Below are 22,094 nucleotides of genomic sequence, written 5' to 3'. Positions count from 1 at the left end.
CACCGCCGCTCTCCTCTTCACTTCCTCATTTCTCACTCTAGCCATCCTCGTAACCCCACCATACTTTTCAAATGTTTAAAATGAACTTTTCTGCCCCATACATTTTCGTAGGCATAATCACCCCTTCATATCATTTTCTCTTTGTATCAATAGCACTTTTCATTCTCCCTAGATATTTTTTCGCTTAGCTTGTTCTACAGTTTACCTCCCCCCCCCATTTCTCCATTCCCTGCCTCATGTGGCCCTAAATACCTAAAACTATCCTTTTCCTCTAACCTCTCTCCTTTAAGACTTACCTCCAAGTTACTGCAGCCCTCACCCACCCTTTGTGCATCTCATCACCTTGTATTTACCCATATTTACTTTCAACTTATTACATACCTTCCCAAACTCTATCACCAACTGCCTCAAACCCTCCTTTGACCCAGCCACAAGCGCATTGTCATCATCAAACAACAACTGGCTCACCTTCCTCTTTCCTCCACTATAATAATCTCCAATTCCCTCCCCTTCACCCTCGCATTTACCTCCCCTACTGCCCCATCCATGTACACTTTGAACAACTATGGATATTGAACAACACAGCCCTGACGCATCGCCACCTTCATCTCATACCACTCGCTCTCACCAGTCCCAATCCTAACAAAAACTCTACTAAACTTGTAAAAACTCTTGACTGCCCTTAGCACAGCTTTCTCCTATCCCGTATATCTGTAATACCTCCCACAATGTCTTCCTGTCGATATTTTCATAAGCCTTCCCTAAACTCATAAAGGCATAAAAAAGCCAAAAACCTCTCACAAATCGGCCTTACCACATAAATTTGGTCAACACACCCTCTACCTTCCCTATGTCCATACTGTTCCTCATCAATTACTCCCTCTGTTCTTTTCCAAATAATCTCAATTAACGCCCTCCCATATGTCTTTCACTCAACAAAATGACCTCGCTATAAACATTCATATGTCTTCTTTTCCTTTGTAAAACAGACATACTTCCAGTCCCCTGTCACACTTCCCTCCTTTAGGCACATATTAACATCTCTCCATCCGCACCCTTTACTTTTTCTCTCTACCTGAGTCACCACCTCACTCCCTTCATTTCCTTCCAAAACATATTTTCATACTTTCCAAAATATTCTGTCAAGTTCTTACCCCATTTAATATCTGTTCTCCTCTTTGCCTCCCTCATCTTACGGTATTCTTCTCTTTATTGTTACCTCTCATATGCTTCCCTAGTGTAACCTTGCAACGAATCGACATACGCTCGCTTCTTCCCTTCGACCACCACCATTGTATCTTCGTTACACCACTCACTACCCTTCTTTCACTCCCATCCTCCTCGTATCATACACCATCTTTGCACAACTTGTCACTTCCTCCTTGAAACACATTCATTTTCATTCTCCCTTACCACTTCCCGCACTTCTCTAAGCCTCTACTGATCTTTTTTTTTTCTTTTCATTCAATTTGTTAACTCTCATCACACTTCTCTAACCCTCTAATGATCTTTTTTCTTTTCATTCAACTTGTTAACTCTCATCACCTCTTTGCCTCGCATCTATTCCTCCTTCCACTTTTCCCATTAAACTCCAATGACAAGATTCTTGTCATTTGGTCAAATAAAACAAAAAATCATAAAACACCAAAATGTTTGATCAAACACCAGAAAAGTATGACGTCAGTCCTCGCTTCGCTCGCGAGCGAAACGAGGACTGACGTCATATTTTTCTGGTGCTGTTTGATCAAACCTTTTGGTGTTTCTTCGCTCGCGAGCGAAGCGAGAACTGACGTCATATTTTTCTGGTGTTTGATCAAACATTTTGGTGTTTTATGATTTTTTGTTTTATTTGACCAAATGACAAGAATCTTGTCATCGGAGTTTAATGGGTTTTAAAAGGCGAACATAAGAAACTCTGGGAGAAGAACTCCAACCAGAAGCATAGAAAATGGGTCATTGAATATGCATGGTTGTTGTATAGATGAGAGTAAAAAGGAAGAGATTGGCTGTATAGAGAAGGAAGATTAATATGTTAGCGTTTAGTGAATTTCAGTTGTAAGTGATGGGTGAATTTTGAGTTTGGGAATGTAGTGCAGAGTGGTGAGTGATAAGATCGAAAAACGCATTGTGGAATGGAGGGAAGTGTATTTAAGGTTATTAAGGATGAAGGTAAAACTGGGATGGGAGTGCATGTGGACCTGGTAGTGAGAAAAGAAGAGAATTTTTTTTTAAGTGTTTAGAGAGTTTTAGGAGGATCTCAATGCTAGAGTAAGGGTGCAAAGTATCAATCATATTGGAAATATGATGTCAGAGGTGGGTTTAGAAACGGAGTTGATAGCAAACACATTGTTTAAGAAGAGGTGCAAGTATAAGGTAGTGGACGGAAGGGTGATTGATAGGGCATGAATGGACTATGTAATGGTACCCTAAGGGAAGATGAAAAAGGGTTCTGAATGTTCATATTTTCAGTGGAGAGAGTAGTTAGTAAGACTCCCATGGGAACCCCGGGAATAAGAAAAGATAAAGTTACAAAATTGTTTATTTGTTTGTTGTTAGTTAGAGGGCAGGATAGATAAGATGGGGGAGAGGGAGGGAGGGTGGATTTGGGGGTTTAGTGGAAGGAAATAATGAAATGGAAGGAAGTTAGAGTTATGAAAGATGTGGGGCAGATCCACTTGCTCGGTTATCTTTATAGTCTTGTTTGTTATTATTTGTCTGTTTGTTTAGTATTATTTGGTGGCATTTAATTTATTATTAGTTATATATAAATTTATTATTATTGACTATTTACCTATTTGTTTACTATTTAACTATACTTATGCACTTGTCTATTTATCACTATTTATATTATTATAATTAAATTTGTTTATATATCATTATCATATATTTTTTCGCATCCGACCTAGTTATGAAGCAAAAGGTCTCCTGTCGGCATGCTCCGCCTTTGTAATCCTTTGTAAGAGAACGACGTATAGGAAGGACAGTAGAGGTACAAAAGTAGCACAATTTTTTCTGAGTCGAGATTTACTCTAACATAGACAAATGATAGCTCCAGTCAGTCGGTAGGCTCCAAAATAGTCACCAAAGCATTGGCTGCATGATATCATGCAATCAATATCCCAGCACGGGGTATCAATTGTATACGAGTATAACTACAGGTATTAGGGTACCAACATAAATAGAATATTTCTTTATTTTCACTGTTGTTCTGTTGTACCAGATAAACATTTACACGTTTATATTTCCGTCCAGGAAACACTAATCATTGGTGCTTAATTTAATTTAAAGTAGGTAGTTTTCTTGAAGTGATAAATTATTTATACTTTTAGAATGACTAGTACAACAATTTTTTTATATCCTATAACTAAAACCAATACAAAACATTCTGAAAGAAGTACTGGAGTAGTATTTCATGCTGATGTGAGCTGAGATAAAATTACACGTTCTGTGCCTGGGGTTTCTAAGACTCCCTTTGTTCCTCGCCAAGGCGAGCTATTGGGAAACGGCAGATGTAGATGTACATCTTTATGTCGGCAGTTTCTTAAGTATTCTTGTTTTTCCTTGATATTTTATTGTAGATTTTGTTTTCTTATGTTTTCACTATTCATCCATATTTTATGTAGTACTTCTTTATCCTCTATGATTTGTTTTTCTTGGCAAAGAAGGGCGTCTATGGATGTTTTGAACTTCCGGCTTGCAATGCTTTGCCTATGAATTCCAACAATGCTGTGTGCGGAAGGGTTTACCAGCCTGAGACGTTTGAGTTCCAACACCAAGAAAATTAAGGGATCCTTGTCACGAAGAAAATAATAATTATAATAGTAATAATAATAATAATAATAATAGTAATAATAATAATAGTAGTAATAATAATAATAATAGTAATAATAATAATAGTAATAATAATAATAATAATAATAATAATAATAATAATAATAATAATAATAATAATAATAATAATAATAATAATAATAATAATAATAATAATGAAAATAACAACAATAATAATAATGATAATAATAATATTAATAATAATAATAATCTATACTATCTATATACCAAGGGCTTTTTCCCTTTACTAGAGAGATAACCGGTCAAAAGGCATATAGGCTACCCACTCCCATCCACCACCCTTTCCTCCCTTTCATATTGGCTACTCATGGATGGTCATTCCTGTATTCCACCTACTGCCTTAGGTCAGAACCAATACAGCAAGACACAGGAAATCCATGGTGATAATAATAATGATACTACTACTACTACTACTAATGATGATGATGATGAAATATGTTAGAATAAAATAAATCAAAATGAATCGAACAATAAAATAAAATTCCACCCACACAGCGTGAACCTCGATGTAGCACAATTTGGTGCATGTTCTTAAATCGTATGAAATTACAGTATTTTGAGTGCTCTGCCCCGTAATTTCAAGCGACTTCCGTCTTTGCGATATCTAGTCAGATTTATTATTCGTCTGTCATTCTGTTGAGGTATTATGGCAATGTGCAATTGAGGAAATAGATAATTAACACGTAGGTTCGGTCTACTAAAAAGAAAGAAAAATACAGTAACTTGATACAAGTGAATATGCAGCCTCTTGATTATTCTGTTGCCAAGAATAGATCAGAGATGCGTTGCATTACTTTATGTATGAAGATTAATCTCTACTTAATATGAGGAATGTAAATTCTTACATATTTTCTGTTACACCTGATTTATGCTACATCAATTGAACCTACCGCTCCTATGATTTAATTTTTCCGTTAGTTACAGTGGCTGAGGATAAGTACATTTATTGTTTTTATATTTGGTTAATATTTATCATTATTATTATTATTATTATCATGGTAACACTAAATTCTGCTATAAGTCGCTAGCCAAGATATTTTGCATACGTATAACTAAAACATTTTTTTTTCTTCTCATGGTAAAATCGAGTTCGTCATAAATATGATGGACAGTACAAATAAGGTTCATATAGATTATCGAAGCAAAAGGAGGGGAAATCCTGAATAATCGTGTGAATATTCGTCTCAGAGAATGGATTCGTCAGCTCTCCTCGGATCCGTAAGATTCGGGTCCAATACTCGGATCCCGCCAAGCACTAGTCCGCACTGCAAATGTCAGGATATTTCCGTTGGCGTGATTTCAAAGCGGTGAAGCGTTTAGTCATCTCATAAAGTCAGCATAAGTCTACTGACTCATTGTCAACAATGACCTACGACATTAGAATATTACACTTACGTATTATTTTATAGAAATATTGTAACCGATAATGGTTGTGGTCACATAAGATGGACTTTAATGCGGGCGAGATAAACTCCAAAACGGGGATTTTCTTCTATTTATCAACCCATTAAACTCCGATGACAAGATTCTTGTCATTTGGTCAAATAAAACAAAAAATCATAAAACACCAAAATGTTTGATCAAACACCAGAAAAATATGACGTCAGTCCTCGCTTCGCTCGCGAGCGAGCGAAGCGAGAACTGACGTCATATTTTTCTGGTGTTTGATCAAACATTTTGGTGTTTTATGATTTTTTGTTTTATTTGACCAAATGACAAGAATCTTGTCATCGGAGTTTAATGGGGGAGGAATAACAACAAACCACAAATGGGCCCTGTGGGCAAGATACAGTAAGTGCCAGGCCTTGACCTAGGGCACACTTAGCTAGCAGTCTTATCACACTGCTCAGCCCCCCGCCCCTCTGGCTGGTAGGCTCTTGCTCTGGCGTTCGTGACATGGTGTCGTAGGTTGATATAGGAGGTTAGTGGGTTGTTGCAAGTAAAGGCGTTAGTCTCGCTATTCTATACATTGGGGTCAGTTTTATATATGAGGGTTAGTCGTATAGTTGGTGGGTGTTGTTAGGTATGTTAATTATATGTTAGTTTATGGGTAATATGATAAGGGGCAGTTATAATTAAGGGTTTTTAATGGGTTAGTCTGGTGGCATTTGGCATGTCCGTGGCGATGTCCTGTTTTGTCTGATTTCTGCTGCGTTAGATGTGTGTTCTGGCAAAGCAAGGTAAGCTAGAGGGGAGTCTCGCTATGTTGCAAGCATGTGGATCACGTGCGTGGTAGGTGATGGTTAGTAATGGTAACAATGTTTAAAATAACTGAAATTAACAAATGATCGTTAATGCTTGGTGGGATTTGAATTCATGTTTCTTACGTGGCAGATAGTTATGCTACCAACGCATCACGGAGCACTTGCATCTATGAATAACATTTTATATATAGATATATCTTCTTTCCTTGGTAGTTGGGCAAGTGTAGCCTAGTTTGAATGATCCCATTTTTACTGGGGTTACTTTTCAACTGCTACCAGTCGATTTCATGAAAAAAAACAAAAAAAAACGAAGCAAGTATAGACTTGCGAGTGTGAAAATTTAACTTGGTCCCTGTTGTCTGTATCCATTTGTTTATTTACCCATTTATTAATTAATTTGTTTATTATTCACTAGTTTATGCATTCCTTACCTTATCAATTTGTTTCACTTATTCGTTTATTGTTTATTTCTGCATTCATTTCCCTATATATTCATTATTTATCATGTATTATTCGTTATATATTATTATTAATTTGATTATTCATTTACTCTTATCTTGCATTTGTATTCGTGTTTATATGTCTGTATATCTATTCATTCATTTGATCTATACTATCATTTATTCGTTTATCAATTCTTTCATTTATTCAATTATTTATTTGATTATACATTTATCTATTGACTTATCTGTTTTTCTATATATTTACTCATATATTTATTGTCTATTATATCTTTCGTTATTTATTGACTTATCTATTCATTTCGATGTTTTATTTATTCATCTATTTATTTATCTATTTATTGGATGGTGACAATTTTTCAATTTTTTTCCCTGAACTACTCCCATCCTCACTATTTGTGATTTTTTTTCCAGCTTCCGTGGCCATCTCACTTTTATTTTGCTTTTTTAAAAGTTATGTACGTTATCTTCTGCTCCATTATCTCTCTCAGCTTATTGTGTCTTCTTATCCAGCTTCATATCCAGCTACTTAATTCTTTACTGAATCGAACGCTGTAATTCTCCTAACATTTTTTTTCTTGCCGTTTTGTCAAACTCCAATTTCCAAGTATATAAAGTGTAATAGGCCTGGTTATAGATTTACAGATACGTATTATAGTGGCTTTGGATATATATATATATATATATATATATATATATATATATATATATATATATATATATATATACATATATATATAGATATATATATATATATATATATATATAAAAACATATATACCAATATATATATAGACACACCAATATATTTTTATATATATATATATATATATATATATATATACATATATTGTTGTCATTAGACTGAAATTAATCGATTTGTTGCTGGTAATCTGATCGATATTTCGCCCTTAATATTATTTTCGTTTGTGACCATTGTTCCAAGATATTTCAAACTTTCTACTTCCTCTGGTCGATTGTTTTCTCCTATCCATAGGGCTTCCATACCCATTGGCGCCTCGCCTCATGCACTTGTTGATTTGTGAATGCGTCAATGGTCAACAATGTCAACATGACAACAAACATGTGTATATGGTTTTATAATCCAGGTCATTTCAATATTTTGCCTGCAATAATATTGACTGAATATAGAGCATAAACCAGAACTATAGTATATGTGGTTTTTTTTTGTGGACAATACCATTTAGATAACAAACAATGATGTCGATATGATATAGAGCATGATCCACGACATTATTTTGTACGTGCGGTTAAATGGCCAACAATAATGTCGACATAGTAAAGAGCATAATATTCGACTTTTGTTTATGTGGATTTGTAAACCGAGTTAACTAAGTGAACAGCAATAGTTTCGACATGGCAGAAAGTATAAACACGACGTTTGTGAAATGAATTTGCAAACTAAATTAATTAAATTGCCAGCAATTATGTTGATGAGCATAAATCGCGATTTTTTGTATGTATGCATATGTAAACCAAGTCAACTAATCGGTCAACAATTACGTGGAAATGATAGCGAGTGTAGAAATTTTGTACATATAGGTTTGTAAATCAGATCAAGGTAAACACAGCTCCGGATTCTCGGAATCGTCTGACGTGGAAAAAAAAAATCCTATATACCGTGTCGTGCCTTATAGACCATTGTTTTGACCAATGATAGACAACATGATTGAGCCAAGTCCTGGGTACGGGATAAAATATTCTCGAACGAGATCTCGTTATGACCCGTGTTTAACCCTCAGCTGGATAAAAAAAAATCTAGTTTAGAACATACACGCACACACGCACATAAATACATACATACATACACATATATGTATATATATATATATATATATATATATATATATATATATGTGTGTGTGTGTGTGTGTGTGTGTGTGTGTATTCACCTCGGATCTGCTGCAGCCTCTTTTCGAGACAGCCAGACACCACCCTACGGCAGTGAGCTCAGAGCTCATTATTAGCAGATCTCTGGGTAGGTCTGAGACTACTCACACTCCACACACCGGGAATGCAAGGTCACAACTCCTTGACTAACGTCCCGTACCTACTCGCTGCTAGGTGAACAGGGGCTACACGTGAAAGGAGACAAACCCAACTTATCTCCGCCCGACCGGAGAATCGAACCCTGGTTCTCTGGCTTGTGAGGCCAGTGCTTTACCAATCCGCCACCGAGCGGGTGTGTGTGTGTGTGTGTGTGTGTGTGTGTGTGTGTGTGTGTGTGTGTGTGTGTGTGTGTGTGTGTGTGTGTGTGTGTGTGTGTGTGTGTGTGTGTGTGTGTGTGTGTGTGTATCACGTCACCGTATTTAAGTAGGGGGAGGGGTGTATTCAATGTGGCTCTGGTGCCGCGTACCTAAACTTTACGCTTCTTCCACGACGAAATGGTCACGCACAGCTAAATAAATTAACCTTCGCGGTTGCTGGAATAAAAGGATAAATTCCTTTTGGTACATGAAGGGTTAACCAAAGTATAAGTATAATAGCGACGTTCACTCCCCTAGTCTCCGAGGGGGGAAAAATGTGCTACTAATACAGGTCGTCAGGTTAAGATTTTGCCGTTACGTATTATTCAACCCGTTGCTTTCCTACCACTTCTATGGTTTAACCCATTAAACTCCGATGACAAGATTCTTGTCATTTGGTCAAATAAAACAAAAAATCATAAAACACCAAAATGTTTGATCAAACACCAGAAAAGTATGTCATCAGTCCTCGCTTCGCTCGCGAGCGAAGCGAGGACTGACGTCATATTTTTCTGGTGTTTGATCAAACATTTTGGTGTTTTATGATTTTTTGTTTTATTTGACCAAATGACAAGAATCTTGTCATCGGAGTTTAATGGTTTAATGACTCATCTAAAGACTCCCTTGATGTCCACTTTGTTTTCTTAGGAAGTCCTCTTGACCCAAAAACTAGAAACACTTAGTGGTTGCCCGACAATATTATCCATTGAGGAAATTACCTCCTGCAAACAGCGAAACATAAGTCTGAGATTTCCTACTACTCCTATGGGTCAATGACTTGTCCAAAGGTGTTCAATTAGTTTTCCGTAGAGGTCATTGATCCAAAACCTAGAAACAGTAGACGACATTATCCATTTAGGAAATGACATCCAGAAAACAGCAAAACATAATATGACATCCAACGTCCTTGGCCGAAGAAAATCCACTCATGGTATCAAAACGAAATCCTTTTACGGATGTCCAGTTCATTCCAGTAGCTAGTAACTGAATATTAGAGGTAGCTAGTTAGTTCCGCACATTCTAAAAGTTGCCCTAAGCTGAATTAAATCCTAGGACCCCAACGGGATTTGTTGACTTGGTCTCCAGGAGTCAAAGGAACAGCAGTACATAAGTTAAGAATCATTACCCCAAAATTTTTCCCAACGGGTGGCAAAGTAATTCGTATGTAATTGGCACTTGTCGACAAGTGTATGAAAAGAAACACCATGAGGGAGTTTTTATTGGTACGATGTTTCGCTTAGCTTTATCAAGTGCTTAATAAAGCTGTAAGAAGCGAAACGTCCTAATGATAAAAACTCTGTCCTCTTATGGTATTTAAGTAATTCGTCTGACAAAGTGCCCTTTTTATTCTTAAAAAAAGAAAAAAAAAAAAAAAAAAAAAAAAAAGTCTCATTGATGTCACAAGTGATTCGTGGGGTGATCCAAAATGGACTTTTCATACCTCCTAAAGGCCCCTATACACTGTCAATCATGATTGCACAGTCATCGAGATTGTGCAAACAGTGTTTGGGCCACACACTATCAGTAAGATTGAGCAATCATTACTTACCTCTTGGAGTTTGTGGAGTTGGATGAACTCCCTCCAAAATTCCTGAGTGTCCTGTGTGCTCGCCATGGTTACAAAGGAAAGACTGAGCTGTTGGCGCAATCATCGCCACTAACTATCACTCATGATGGTGTAACTACTATGCTTGAGCTTACAAAATCAAACCGTGTTGGAAATTCCTCAATCATCTGCGCAAACATTCAATCACACCCACTCACACAGGATATGCTTGCGCAATCACGAATATTGTGCAATCATGATTGACAGTGTGTAGGGGCAATGTAGTGAGCGTCGAAGCATTTGTTTGTTTTAAGAGAAGATTAGATAGCTTTATGGATAAGAATGGAAGGTGGTAAAGGGCATGGAAGTGCCTAGTGTAAGTCATATAGTCTCCTCCATTCTTATGTTCTTTCAAACACTATTGCACCATGATACCATCACTGGTTACTCCATTCTCGCTTCCCACGCCCGAAAGCAAACGGATGGTTGCGCAAGCATTATCTTTTTAGGTTGCAATACACTTGGTGGTCTGATGTAGCGACCTACATGCCCGATATTACCAACCACCCAATTACCCTCTTTTATCCACACAGATATACAATCATATGTATGCATATACACATACTACAAACCAGGAATTAAGAACCATGTTCTTGGAATAATCTTCTCTCTGATACAATTCTTGTTAAATTGAATAGCCGCTGACGTTCTGACGATCTGTGTAGCTGATCGCTCAAAATTGCGGAAGACCTTTTTTTCCTCATTGTTCAATGTGGAACAGAAGTTTCCGATATTCATCTGGGAAACACCAGAAAAATATGACGTCAGTCCTCGCTTCGCTCGCGAGCGAAGCGAGGACTGACGTCATATTTTTCTGGTGTTTCCCAGATGAATATCGGAAACTTCTGTTCCACATTGAACAATGAGGAAAAAAAGGTCTTCCGCAATTTTGAGCGATCAGCTACACAGATCGTCAGAACGTCAGCGGCTATTCAATTTAACAAGAACCATGTTCGATACACAAACGACACATACTTTTTTTTTGTGTGCCCCTATTCTTCCAACAGTGCCTGCCCAATTGACATTTGTTTGCACTGCCACAGGTCTCACGGAGTCATCGAACGAGATATGGTCGTTTGGGAATCAGCTGCAAGGGCTGGTGACTGAGGCAGTCCAGCTACACCAGTGGCGTCACACCTGCTACGTTGTTGACTTGCAGAACCTCCTCTGGCGGGTCTTCGTCAATGACCAGTACTGGGAGGGCCGCTTCCAGACAGAACTAGAACGCGGCCTCATCCCAGGGGGAGGCTTCCTCGTTCTTGGCCAGGAGCAGGACGATGACGAAGACAGCGGGTACTCAAAGCGTCAGAGCTTCAATGGGGAACTGAGCGACTTTTACATGTTCGACTACCTGGTCACCGACGAGGATATACGTGCCTTTCTACGCTGCGAGCCGCTCCAGGGGAAGTACCTTATCACTTTTGAGAATCTAGACGAAACGTTTGATATCCAAGGAAATACAGACATTGAGTACGTGAGTCGCAAATCACTTTGCCAACACAGTGTTCAAGATGAGTTCGAGGACTATGTCTTTCCTGAGGGAAGGTCTTATGCCAACACCCAGACCCACTGCCAAAAGTTTCGTGCTGATCTCACGCTTCCTCTGAACGACGAAGAAAACGACTTGGTGTTCCAGAAGCTGCAACCCTACAGCCAAGAGTGTTTCCACGCCTCTGGGTCTATTGTGTGGATCAATGCGTATTTCTTCGTTGATGCAGGGCAGTGGTTGCATGCCTCCACCAAGAAAGACCTCAACTACACCATCTTCGCCGGCGGTTACGGGAGTGGTTCCAACGAACGCAACTGCCCTGCCATTTTTCACGTGCATCCATTCGAGTCGTTGTGGGGGCACCACACGTGCGGCCAAAAGTTCTGCGGGATGTGTCGGATAGAAACTCGCCTTCAGTATCGAGTTCGTGGTCTGTGCTCTTCCTCCAAGATCGACACTAAGTTTTTTGCCAGTGGCTATCGAAACAAGAAAATCCAGTTCATGGGGTTTTACACCTCAACGATCTATTGGAATAACTCGACATGGGTACTATCCTCTCTAGACGGAGCCCTTAAGGATTTGTATGGGGAAATGAACATGGGAATCGCCGACGACTATCCTGTGGGTCGTCATGCATGGACTATCAGCGGTGACTCGTGTGGAAGGCGCGATATCAAGGAACAAGTCAATCTTCTCATCACGACTTGTCCGGAGGGCGGGTTTACGTGCGACTCCGGCCACTGTGTTCACATGACTCAGAGATGTGACCAGAATCCTGACTGTCAAGATGAGAGTGATGAGCACGATTGCTCACTCGTTGAGTTCCCGCAGGGATACAACAAGGACCTTCAGCCTCCTCAAGCCTCCAAGGACGAGGGTGTCGTTATCTCAGTCAAGATCATCGTCAAAGGAATCCGGAGAGTGGATTTGATAGACGAAAGCTTCTACATCAACGTGCAGGAAAACCTGGAATGGTTTGATGATCGGCTGAGGTACTTGAATCTCAAAAAGGACAGCTTCCTGAATGTCATTCCCAGGGCTACAGAGGACATGATCTGGCTGCCGAACATCAAAAAACAAGACGGGAGTCAGCAAGATGCAGACGTGACGCCTCGAGGAAGATCGACCGTGGTCATCAGGAGCTCCTCACCTAGTGGTGACGATATAGCCCTGTCTAGAGAAGGTAAATGTGTGTATGCGCATGTGCGTGTGTGAGTTTGTGTTTACTTAGCTGTTGTACAAGGGTATGGGCAGGTGGTCATGAGTTCGTTTCCCGGGACCTGCTGCGAGCTTTGTCGCGTTGGTTCCCAACAGCCCTGGCCAGGCGAGGAGGCGACCCAAACATCGGCTTAACCCATTAAACTCCGATGACAAGATTCTTGTCATTTGGTCAAATAAAACAAAAAATCATAAAACACCAAAATGTTTGATCAAACACCAGAAAAATATGACGTTAGTCCTCGCTTCGCGGGAAGCGAGGACTGACGTCATATTTTTCTGGTGTTTGATCAAACATTTTGGTGTTTTATGATTTTTTGTTTTATTTGACCAAATGACAAGAATCTTGTCATCGGAGTTTAATGGGTTAATAATCTTAGCGGCATGCTCTACCAGGGGTTTCTCACTTCCCACTTTGTGCTTTAAATTCGCTTATGGTGTTGGATGGGATTACATTTTCATTCAGCTTGTTCCATAAGTCTACACTTTCGTGTGGAAAGCAATGATACCTAACAAATTTCATCTTTTTTTTTTAAACTATGACAGCTTGTCTATGCCTTTCTCTGATCTAAATACCATTATTATGTCACCTTTCTTCGCTCTTCTAATGTTGAAAGTCCTATTTTCATTTTTAATTATTATCTCATTATTATCTCATTATCATCTCATTATTATTATATTATTATTATCATTATTATTATTATTATTATTATTATTATTATTATTATTATTATTATTATTATTGTTATTATTATTATTATTATTATTATTATTATTGTTATCTCATTATTATTATTGTTGTTATTATTATTATTATTATTATTATTATTATTATTATTATTATTATTATTATTATTATTATTATTATTATTATTATTATTATTATTATTATTATTATTATCATTATTATTATTATCATTATTATTATTATCTCATTATTATTATTATCATTATTATTATTATTATTATTATTATTATTATTATTATTATTATTATTATTATTAATTATTATTATTATTATTATCATTATTATTACTATTATTATTAATTATTATTATTATAATTATTATTATCATTATTGTTATTATTATCATTACTTTTTTATTATTATCATTATTATTATTATCATCATTATTATTATTATTATCATTATTATTATTATTATTATTATTATTATTATTATTATTATTATTATTATTATTATTATTATCATTATTATTATTATTATCATTATCATTATTATCATTATTATTATTATTATCATTATCATTATTATTATTATTATCATTATTATTATCATTATTATTATTATTATTATTATTACTATCATTATCATTATCATCATTATTATTACTATCATTATCATTATTATCATCAGCTTCAATCAATCTTTCCTCATATCTATCCTCATATGTTACCTCTCCATTTTTCTTTTATATTTCCTCAGATGTGGTAACCAAACCAACTCTGCGTATTCCAGTCTGAAATGAATCAGACTTTGAGTGATTTTCATCATGTCCTTTTCCATGTAATGAAATGCAACTCTTGAATTTTATTTTATTTTTTATTATTATTATTATTATTTTTTTATGTCTCTCTTCTGGCGATAGATCATCCCTGATTAGGACCCCTAGGTTCCTTTCCCATTTTGTATTCTTTGCCCCGGTTCTAATATTTTACATTCCTTTGTATCAAAGTTAACTATCCAATCTTAACTCCTATAAATTTTATCTAGATCTTTCTGTAATACAGTGGTTCCCAAACTTTTTTCTGTCATTTTCCCCCTGCACCCAGTTCAACCATCCAGATTTCCCCCTTCATGTGTATGAGGGAAAGAGTAGTTAAAACACACTGTGACTATTTACTAATTTATTTTTCAAATGTACATATATACTGATAAACAGGCATTCTCTCTCTCTCTCTCTCTCTCTCTCTCTCTCTCTCTCTCTCTCTCTCTCTCTCTCTCTCAGACATGAGAAAATTCATCTGAGAATTTTTTTAGTTCGTAGGTAGTATAATTATTTCCCCCCTGGTAGGTTCAAATTTCCCTCCAGGGGGAAATTTGCCCCAGTTTGGGAACCACTGCTGTAATAGTTTCCAGTCCTCCTCGTTCTTCACCTCCTACATGATCTTGCATAAATAAATTTGCATAGCTGTCTATTCCATTAGTGGTACTCCACTAGTCACTTTTCTCAAGTCTGTTTTTACATCTCTCACTACTGTTCCCATACGTCTATTAGTTAAAGTCTTCACTGTGTTCCTTATAAGGCTTCCTACGTTTTGCACCTTCCATTTCCATATATATATATATACTGTATATATATATATATATATATATATATATCAAACACAGTTCAATTTAATTCTAAGCCATCAACATGGAAATACTCGAGGAGGCATCGTGCAGAAATTGAAAGTGGTACAGCCAAGGACTCGAACCTGCGCTAGCACGTGACAAGTAATAGTGCCTTAACCGATTGCGCCATCAAGAGAGATATATATTTCACATTGTCAAAAATCTTTCTCAAATCTAGGTCTACACAGTTCACTCACCACCCTTTCATGCAGCACATCAATCATTCTCGAGCAGAAAATTAGCAGGTTGGTTACACAGGACTTTCCTTCTGTGAATTCAAATTGGTTGTCAGCCAATATTCCTTTCTCTTCCAGTGTTTCTCCCGTCCACATTCTACAAATTTTCACACACTTTGGATATCTGTACCTTTCTGTTTCCTCCTTTGAATATTGGTGCCACATTCGTAGACATCCAATCCGATGGCACATACCCCTCTTTCAATGAACACATATTCAATTGATGTAGTCTGTCCTTTGATTGTTCTCCGCACTTTCAATGTTCATTTTGAGATCCCACTGGATCCTGAGGCCTTTCACATTTCTATTTATTTATTCATCTGTTTATTTATTTTTAACACTTTTCTTATTTTCATCATGTTGCATATAATATCTCAATTTCCTTTAACCATTTCTCTTTCAAATTCTTCATCCATATTGTGTGTGTGTGTGTGTGTGTGTGTGTGTGTGTGTGTGTGTGTGTATGTGTGTGTGTGTGTAATTAATGCCCCACGACTTCCACGTTGTGTTCCTCGGGACTTGTTCCCACCAGGGAGTTGTTTAGAGTGAAGACAGTGCCTAAGACAACCAGTGTATCAGCCACCGTCTCTCCCACCAATAATACCTTCCTTTTTCTTCTAAATAATAGTCATAAGTCTTCCGTTGATTGTGCGTAACGATGGGGACAGTCACAGTCCACACAGTAGGCGATATAGACCCAATAGTTGTCATGTGTAAGGATGGGGAGGTGTCACACCTCGGTAACATCCTACACGACTGATCAGTGAGCCATTTAACCCATTAAACTCCGATGACAAGATTCTTGTCATTTGGTCAAATAAAACAAAAAATCATAAAACACCAAAATGTTTGATCAAACACCAGAAAAATATGACGCCAGTCCTCGCTTCGCTCGCGAGCGAGCGAAGCGAGGACTGACGTCATATTTTTCTGGTGTTTGATCAAACATTTTGGTGTTTTATGATTTTTTGTTTTATTTGACCAAATGACAAGAATCTTGTCATCGGAGTTTAATGGGTTAAGAGATGAATTTGCTAGATATACCTACAGGTAGAGTTTTTTTTTTTTTTTTTTTTGTCAAATGCGTCTGCATAGGACAAGTGCGTCTCCATTGGTACGCGTACCCTATGACCACCCGTAACGCTGTGAATATACTGACAATGATAACAAAACAACGAGGGAGCGAAAACCTTCCGTAAACCAAAGTCCCACTGTTGCACTCCCGCCCCGCTCAAGAACAATCTACTCAAGAACAATCTACTCAAGAACAATCTACAATGGTAACACCAGAGTAACTATTCACCCTATCTGCAAAGGGTAATAACCCCCACCATCGGCGTTATCAGTAGATCCAAGTGCTGCAATCAATAACTACGACCCCGATCCTGAAGAGACATTGCATCCCAACCATACATACTGCTAACCAACTTGATCCATACCAAGTGAAGGGGGACTTGACTTGGACTATCCAAGATTCTTGATCCTGAAACCTACCAACAATGAGTTCATATCAAAGATATATTCCATGAGAGTGTATGACGAATTCAAAGACCAGTGCAGAGCTATACCAAGAGAGATCACGCACATAGTGCAAGAATGCCGTGTACAAACTACTACAACCCCCTCACCAGTGTTATTAACCCATTAAACTCCGATGACAAGATTCTTGTCATTTGGTCAAATAAAACAAAAAATCATAAAACACCAAAATGTTTGATCAAACACCAGAAAAATATGACGTTAGTCCTCGCTTCGCTCGCTCGCGAGCGAAGCGAGGACTGACGTCATATTTTTCTGGTGTTTGATCAAACATTTTGGTGTTTTATGATTTTTTGTTTTATTTGACCAAATGACAAGAATCTTGTCATCGGAGTTTAATGGGTTAAAACCCACAGCCCAATCACACACTCCAAACTCAACTGAATCAACAGAACCTCAAATGCAACCCCCATTTCCTTCCAGCCCACCGAAACCTCAATCACAAAGCTATTCATCGCCTCGACCCACTTACCCTAATTTGCATAGCATGGAGCAGACACCAATTTTTTTCTTATATCTTTATTATTTACCCTATCTATCCTCGTGTTTCCAACCATGGCTCTCAGTGGTCTCATTTCCGCTGCTTGAATCCTGCTCCTGTCTACGTTTGTCATCACCCAGCTCTCTGAACCATGTGTTAGGGTAGGTGTCAAGACAGTATTGAAAATATTCCTTTTCACTTCTATAGGAACATGTTTTCCCCTTATTATTGGTCAGAGAGCTCCAACATTTGCACCAAGTTGATTATTCTTTCTGGAATATCCTTCCTACTTCCACCATCCCCGGTAATTATACTTCTAATATTATGTCTAAAGATGTTTGTATTCTTTGCCATCATATTTCCTAAGGTGATGTTGAAATCTTCATCTCTTCTGCTATGTTCATTTTTACGAATTTCTTTATAAAACACTCATTCCACCCTTTTAAGTCTTTTTCGATCTCTTTCCTATTAAGAAATAAATAGTTGATAATCTTGACTAATTCAATACGTGGAATATAAGAATATCCCAGCAAAGCAAGTTCAAGTCGCTGACATCAACAAGGGAAGCCGGTACTGCCCCCACCACCTGTATTGAACAAAGGAAAGTCAACGCATTTAATTTCCATTATTGTGGTACGGCAGATTCCACGAATAGGCGTTTATGAACTGATATGCTATCTCAGTATGTGATCAACCTACTGGTCAAGGCCCTGCTGTGGGTGTGCTGTGTCTTACTGCATTGCTTCCGACCCGGACAGTGTGGAGGGAGGACTGACGTCATATTTTTCTGGTGTTTGATCAAACATTTTGGTGTTTTATGATTTTTTGTTTTATTTGACCAAATGACAAGAATCTTGTCATCGGAGTTTAATGGGTTAACCTGAGGACCTCGGAATTATTGTAACATGGATACTTACACAAACATTCGGAAGGGTTGGCAGCCCTGCCACCATTCCGATGCACCACGCAAACCGCCTCTCGGACCCAAGAAATCCATTAAATTTATTATCAAAGACCCAGTTTGTCCTTGCATAACAATGGCACCAATTAATGCGAAACTGTAAATCATTCCAGGCCAAAGGGTAATGATGAATGCCGTCTGCTTCTGCAGCGCAATATGATATTAATAACATGTAGCCCCATTCTCAAGCAATAAACTTCATTTGCTCCTTTGATGCTGGTGTGTGTTAGCCTCGCATTCACTTAGGTGTGGGTTCGAAGTCCACTCTTCTCTCTGAATACCAGCAATCATTGTTACTTGCTCCAATAGTCCAAGTGTATGGCAGGGATGACGGTAAAAAAAAAAAAAAAAAAAAAAAAAAAAAAAAATAAAAATACATTGGCCGGGGGGGGGGGGGGGGCTAGGCTGAGTGCAAGCTGTTTCCGTTGATGTTGCTATCGATATAATTCGGCCAAAATCAAATCTACCCCAGTCATCACCTTGCTATACGTACACGTGCGCACCACACCACGCAATGCTACACGTGAAAAAAAAATCACTTGCGGGCCAGCACAAAACAAACCGCTCACACACAGGTACAGCCGACATACGAATCCCCCAAAACTTCACATCGACCAAAAATTATTCGACTACAATAAAATCGTTTTTTTTTTTTTTTTTAACAGGATCGTTTATTACAATCGGGAATTAATGGCAAAAAAATCAAGATCATTGTCAGGAAAAAAAAAGAAATACGGCAAAGGCGCACGCCTCCTGGGGCAGGCTCCTCACCTGATCCAATTGTTGACAGAATGAAAATAGGAGTCGAATGCGGCAGCTGGAAAGTAACCCATTCAACTCCGATGACAAGATGTCTTGTCATTTGGTCAAATAAAACAAAAAATCATAAAACACCAAAATGTTTGATCAAACACCAGAAAAATATGACGTCAGTCCTCGCTTCGCTCGCAGCGAAGCGAGGACTGACGTCATATTTTTCTGGTGTTTGATCAAACATTTTGGTGTTTTATGATTTTTTGTTTTATTTGACCAAATGACAAGACATCTTGTCATCGGAGTTGAATGGGTTCAAGTTAAAAATTGTCCTCACACTCCTGGAAAAGTTTTGTTCTCGAGCTGAATGAAATAGACTGGCATTTGTTAAGGGAAAAATGTACCACTGAGAATGGGTTAGTAGATTTACAAGCGATAAAGGAATCTGTGAATGGAATGAGTGTGTTTTGGGGTGTCTGCACATGGTCAGGGGGTTTTCTATGATAGGAAATAGCGTGTCTCTTTGGAGTTATATCAGTATGATCGGATATACTTGGGATGTTTTTTTTTCTCGAAGTAATTAGAATATTTTTATCTTTCTATATCTACCTCACGCATACCCCCTCCCTCTACCCCCGAGGAACAGGTGTCCTTTCTCTGGTATTTCCTCTCTCTGACATGTTCTGTTTATTGCAGACTACTACTACGACGGTTCCCTCAACCGGTTGGCCTTATCCCTCGAGACTTCGGCCGTCTTCACCTGCCGTTACGACTTCGTGGACTATCCCTTCGACTTACAGACTTGCACCATGGTCTTCAAACTCGAGTCTGTAACGTCCTCGCACGCTGTGCTCAGGCTCAAGGACGGAGATGAGGCTGGGATAGCTTACAAAGGATCGCGCCGCTTGCTGGAATACGAAGTGATGGACCTGAAAGCAACGAACTCGTCCGTTGGACTCTTCAGCTGTATCAAGGTCACCCTGGTACTCAGGAACCTCTACCAGTACTACATCAGCAGCACCTTCATCCCCACCACGCTCCTGATCGTCATCAACCTCCTGACTTTCCGTTACCGGCTGGACGACTTCCAGAATCGTATCATGGTGTCGTTGACGGTTCTCCTGGTGCTCTCGTCCCTCTTCAGCCAAGTCAGTGCCTCCGTGCCCAAGACGTCCTACGTCAAGCTCATAGACCTCTGGTTTCTTCTTGCCATCGTCTACGTCTTTCTGAATTTGATCTTCCTTATTCTCATCGAGCATAAGAGGAACCTTTCCCATCAACCCGAGTTGCAACACGGAAGGAGTAACATAGTCAAGGTTATGCCGAGGAAGACTGACTCAGGGAGCACGGGAAGAGCCAGCAGGAACGAGGGCGCCGAGCGTTTGAACGACTTGTGTAAAAATTTCCTTTCTGTCATGTGGGTCGTCATGATTGTCTCTTATATTGTCATTGCTTCTGTTGGGGTCAAAAGCTTCGTGGGCTGAAAGCCATGCGTTGTGGCTTCAGGTGCAAGGATATATATATATATATATATAAACATAACCATGAAGGAAACTGAAAGAGACCATAAGGCCTACACTAGGCAGTTCCATGCCCGTTACCACCAACCATCCCCGTCCATAAAAGTTGTATAATATTTTTAAACAACCTATAGTTTCAGCGCTCAATACATGACTAAGTCTATTCTATTCGTTAACTACTCTATTGGTATAACAATTCTTGCATATTTCTTTCTTGAATCAAAATTGGTCCAATCTAAATCCATTACTGCGAGTCCTGCCCTGTTGTCTTTATACGGTGACCTTGTCTGCATCACCCTTGTTAACCCATTAAACTCTGATGATAAGATTCTTGTCATTTGGTCAAATAAAACAAAAAATCATAAAACACCAAAATGTTTGATCAAACACCAGAAAAATATGACGTCAGTCCTCGCTTCGCTCGCGAGCGAAGCGAGGAGGACTGACGTCATATTTTTCTGGTGTTTGATCAAACATTTTGGTGTTTTATGATTTTTTGTTTTATTTGACCAAATGACAAGAATCTTATCATCAGAGTTTAATGGGTTAACAAGGGTGATGCAGACCACACACTCCACGTCCTTCTAGTGACTGTAAGCCTATGCCTAAGCCTGTATTCGTAAGACTGAGAAAGTGTTCTTTAGAAAGAAACAAATGTTACAATAGACTGGACGAAATAACGTCTGAGTTTCCCTTTGAGCTCCAAGGTAAGAATTATATCATCTTTCTTATACAAATAGATAAAATGCTATAGTATTGCGGCTGGCGTAATGAATTCGAACTGGCTTCTGGTGACGCGGAACTCAAATCCTCCAAATAGCAGCCGGTGTGATCTTCCCATTCCCCCCCCCCCTCGGAAAGTCTCAAATAAGTAAAGGAGTTATCATTCTCGGCTATTTTTCCTCCGACACCTTACCCTCAACCTCCATTTGAATAACTAGAATATGATTTCGCTTACAGAAATCTAGACTTCTCTAAGAACATTTCAACAGTGTGTCTAACATTCGTATGGATTTACAATCTCTTATTTTATTTATCTTTGCTATATATAATGGAAATATAATTTTAAATGTGGAGGTATGAAAATCAAAACATTGTGACCCAAGTCATTTGAACTCAAACGAACTATCAACCGTCGACGCTGGTGAAGC

General features: G+C 38.3%; 1 protein-coding gene across 1 annotated transcript in view; it reads left to right on the top strand.

Annotated features, from left to right (window-relative positions):
- Positions 1-21,293, top strand: part of LOC143030934 (uncharacterized) — a 56,404-nt gene extending 35,111 nt beyond the window's left edge. The window contains exons 3-4 of the mRNA XM_076194214.1: positions 11,434-13,062; positions 20,120-21,293. Coding sequence (XP_076050329.1) covers positions 11,434-13,062; positions 20,120-20,907 — 2,417 coding nt within the window. The 3' untranslated portion in view covers positions 20,908-21,293. The remainder of the gene's footprint in view (positions 1-11,433; positions 13,063-20,119) is intronic.
- Positions 21,294-22,094: the final 801 nt, after the last annotated feature.

The sequence above is a fragment of the Oratosquilla oratoria genome, chromosome 12, assembly GCF_046742065.1.
Source record: "Oratosquilla oratoria isolate Oo_2021 chromosome 12, ASM4674206v1, whole genome shotgun sequence".
Lineage (NCBI taxonomy): Eukaryota > Metazoa > Arthropoda > Malacostraca > Stomatopoda > Squillidae > Oratosquilla > Oratosquilla oratoria.
This window is presented reverse-complemented; position numbering and strand designations above follow the sequence as displayed.